Source organism: Suricata suricatta, chromosome 8, assembly GCF_006229205.1.
Source record: "Suricata suricatta isolate VVHF042 chromosome 8, meerkat_22Aug2017_6uvM2_HiC, whole genome shotgun sequence".
NCBI classification, from domain to species: Eukaryota; Metazoa; Chordata; class Mammalia; order Carnivora; family Herpestidae; genus Suricata; species Suricata suricatta.
Window position 1 is genome coordinate 2,484,484 of NC_043707.1, and position 3,208 is coordinate 2,487,691.

Genomic DNA, 3,208 nt, shown 5'->3' on the forward strand with positions numbered 1-3,208 from the left:
GGGTAATCTTGCTGGCAGAAGAGGGGCATTGTGGATGGCTTCCCATGCTCCTTCACCTTTCCGTGGATCCAGCTTAGATATATTTCTGTGTTTATGTTGTGTATCCACCCCCAGATGGAGGATCGTGTTCACCTGATACCGGATATGAGAGTCTATCCATTGACCATTTGGTTAAAGCACTGTACGCTGCCCTTTGCCTGAAGTAGTATGGCGTTGGTGGACCGTTGTCCAGCTGACAGTCTTTGATCTTATTTTTTCCGTTTCACAGCTTTATTTGTGCTCCCCAAACCTAAAGTGATCTCTTATCTAGAGCAAGGGGAAGAGCCGTGGGTTCAAGGGTCCACAGAGTTCAAGGACAGTCCTGGAGAGCTGCCTACAGGTAAATTACCATGCAAAGAGGATCAGTGTGCCTTGATAGCAACCTTTGCAGGGTTTAACATTTAAACTTCTGTTTATCTGCATTTTGTAAGTCAATAATCATTGGATTTTTCTCTCCGTTTCTGTAGTTGTTTTGCTCTGCCATACAGTGGGCTTGACTGTTGTGTTTGTTCTGACAGGAATAAAGCACAAAAGTGGCACTGAAAACCACCAGCCTATATGTCTTTCTGATTTAGAAATAAAGGCCCAAGCAAAAGTTGCCCCGAAAACAACAGGCAAAGAAAACCATGGTGATACACACAGGATAGGAAAGTGGCATCGAGATTTTCCTGTGAAGAAAAGAAAGAAACTTTCAAGCTGGAAACAAGAATTGTTGAAACTTATGGATCTTCACAAGAAAGCTCGTGCTGGAGAGAAGCCATTTAAATGCCAGGAATGTGGGAAAAGCTTCAGAGTTAGCTCTGACCTTATTAAGCACCAAAGAATTCACACTGAAGAGAAACCATTTAAGTGTCAACAGTGTGATAAGAAGTTTAGATGGAGTTCAGATCTTAATAAGCACTTAACAACACATCAAGGAATAAAACCATACAAATGCTCCTGGTGTGGGAAAAGCTTCAGTCAAAATACGAATCTAAACACACACCAAAGAACTCACACTGGAGAGAAGCCCTTTACGTGTCACGAATGTGGGAAAAAATTCAGTCAGAACTCCCACCTGATAAAACACCGGAGAACCCACACCGGTGAGCAGCCGTACACGTGCAGCGTGTGCAGGAGGAACTTCAGCAGGCGGTCCAGCCTCCTGCGACACCAGAAACTCCACCGCTGACTGCAAGTTCATCTTGTGCCCTCGGCACGAAGAAATTCCCCAAGTAGAGATTGACCCTGACATACATGAAAAACTACAGAATCGGGAAGCATGAATAACGCTTCGTCGGTGGAAAAATTGATGATAAAAACATTTCACAGAAAGGAATCAAGTTTGACTCTGCAGGGATCTCCGTAAGTCGTTTTGTACTACTTCACGTTTTTAACACATAACCTTCCGGGAATTCCTTAGTAAGAAAGGTATTGAAAAAACATTCTTGGTTAGAGAAACATTTTGCAGTTGTATCTGGCAAAGTACCAAATCCAGCTTCAATTAGGAGATGCACCCATGGCTCAGTCAGGCTTCTGTGTTCCCAGAGGGCAAATTCTGTTGGTTTTGCATTAAATTCCCAGCCACTTTTAAACACATAAATAGAAACATTTGTATCATGGTCTTCCAAAAGAGAAAGCAATAGCTTGCCTGTTTACTTGCATTCCTTTGCCTTCAAAGTACTGGGTTTACCAATTTTAAGAGTCACATGTCGGGCAGAAGTGAATTCTGTTGTCAAGTTTTCCAAGAACCAAACTGGATTTTCTTCCCTTCCCTTTTCATCAGACACTGTTCGCAAAGTTGGACATCATATGAGTTCCTTCTTGAACGTTTTAGCAACTTTAGCTCTTGAATTCTTTTAGCGCCAATTTTACTGTGATGAAAAGCTATTTACTTCACCACTAGCAAATCTACAAGATAAATTAATAATGCACTATCTTATACCTCATTGGTGGTGTTTAAAAAAAAATCTCCAATGAGATCATATGAAAACGGGTTGGAATGTTTAGCCATGAATTATGTATGACATAAAAGGAAGAATTTTCTGCAATAAAAGAAACTAGTCCGTTTCGTATAATCTCAGTATGATGAACCATAAAAGTTAGCACTTTCTTGAGGCCTAAAGAAAATTAATGGAAGTTCAGGATGAACTTCTCAGGTTTTTTTTAATTTGCGTTGTAATTTGGCTTTTGTTTTTAAGAACAAACGACAACTAGGTGGTGTGCTGTGGGCAGGGTGTGCTTCCCTGGGTATGGCGGAAGATTGGGACCCCAAGAGAAGGGGTTTGGGGACTGGTGCTGACTGGGACGGAAGGATGGGCGAATCCACATCCAGGTTGATTGTCTGACACTGGAAACTGTTACTAAGCAGGCAGGGTATGCTTGTCTCTGTTGGTTTTTTTTTTAACTTTTTTTTTAATGTTTTATTTATTTTTGGTACAGAGAGAGAGCATGAGAGGGGGAGGGTCAGAGAGAGAAGGAGACACAGAACCGGAAGCAGACTCCTGGCTCTGAGCTAGCTGTCAGCACAGAGCCCGACGTGGGGCTCGAACCCATGAACATGAGATCTGACCTGAGCCGAAGAAGTTAAGGTTCAGGTACAGGGACTGTTTAGACCCTATAACTAGTGGGACTGTTGGCTGTCACTTAGCTGCATTGGTCAGGCCTGAAGGCAGGATTTGCAGGATGGGTGTGTATGTGAACCCTCCAGGGCCAGGCTCGGTGGCGTTGTGTTGTGTCTATCTCTAGTCACAAAACATTCCTGTGGCTTGACTGGTTACTGAGACACTTAAGTCTCCATGTTCTCTGTGAAAGAGAGAAAACTGTGTTTCAACTCAGGGTTATTCTAGGGGTTAGAGGGGCTGGTGAAGGAAGTGCACCCTACAGCCTGGCCTAGTAGTAGGTGCTCACTGTGTATTTTTTCCCTTTTCCCTGCTCCCCAGTGATGTGCTGGGCAGCTGATCACACTTAGGAAGCAGATGCGTTTGTGTACTGCTGGTGTGCTAATCCTCAGCTGATTTGGTCTTTGGCTTCAGTGCTCTATGGTGTAAGTCACCTGACCTGTTGGTCTGGCGTCCTCAGAGAGACACTATTTTCTTTCCCAAGATGAACTACGCCAAATAAGATTTCTTAAGCACAGCCAGCTCTGAAGCTCCCGTCTGCATAGCTGTTACCCAACACCCTCATCCTT

General features: G+C 43.5%; 1 protein-coding gene across 7 annotated transcripts in view; it reads left to right on the top strand.

Annotated features, from left to right (window-relative positions):
• Positions 1-2,096, top strand: part of LOC115298546 (zinc finger protein 75A) — an 8,786-nt gene extending 6,690 nt beyond the window's left edge. For 6 of the 7 annotated variants that reach the window (XM_029947485.1, XM_029947483.1, XM_029947484.1 and 3 more), the window contains 2 exons: positions 269-379; positions 558-2,096. In XM_029947485.1, coding sequence (XP_029803345.1) covers positions 269-379; positions 558-1,210 — 764 coding nt within the window. In that variant the 3' untranslated portion in view covers positions 1,211-2,096. The remainder of the gene's footprint in view (positions 1-268; positions 380-557) is intronic. The other variant, XM_029947486.1, reaches the window with a different exon arrangement.
• The last annotated feature ends 1,112 nt before the right edge of the window (positions 2,097-3,208 follow it).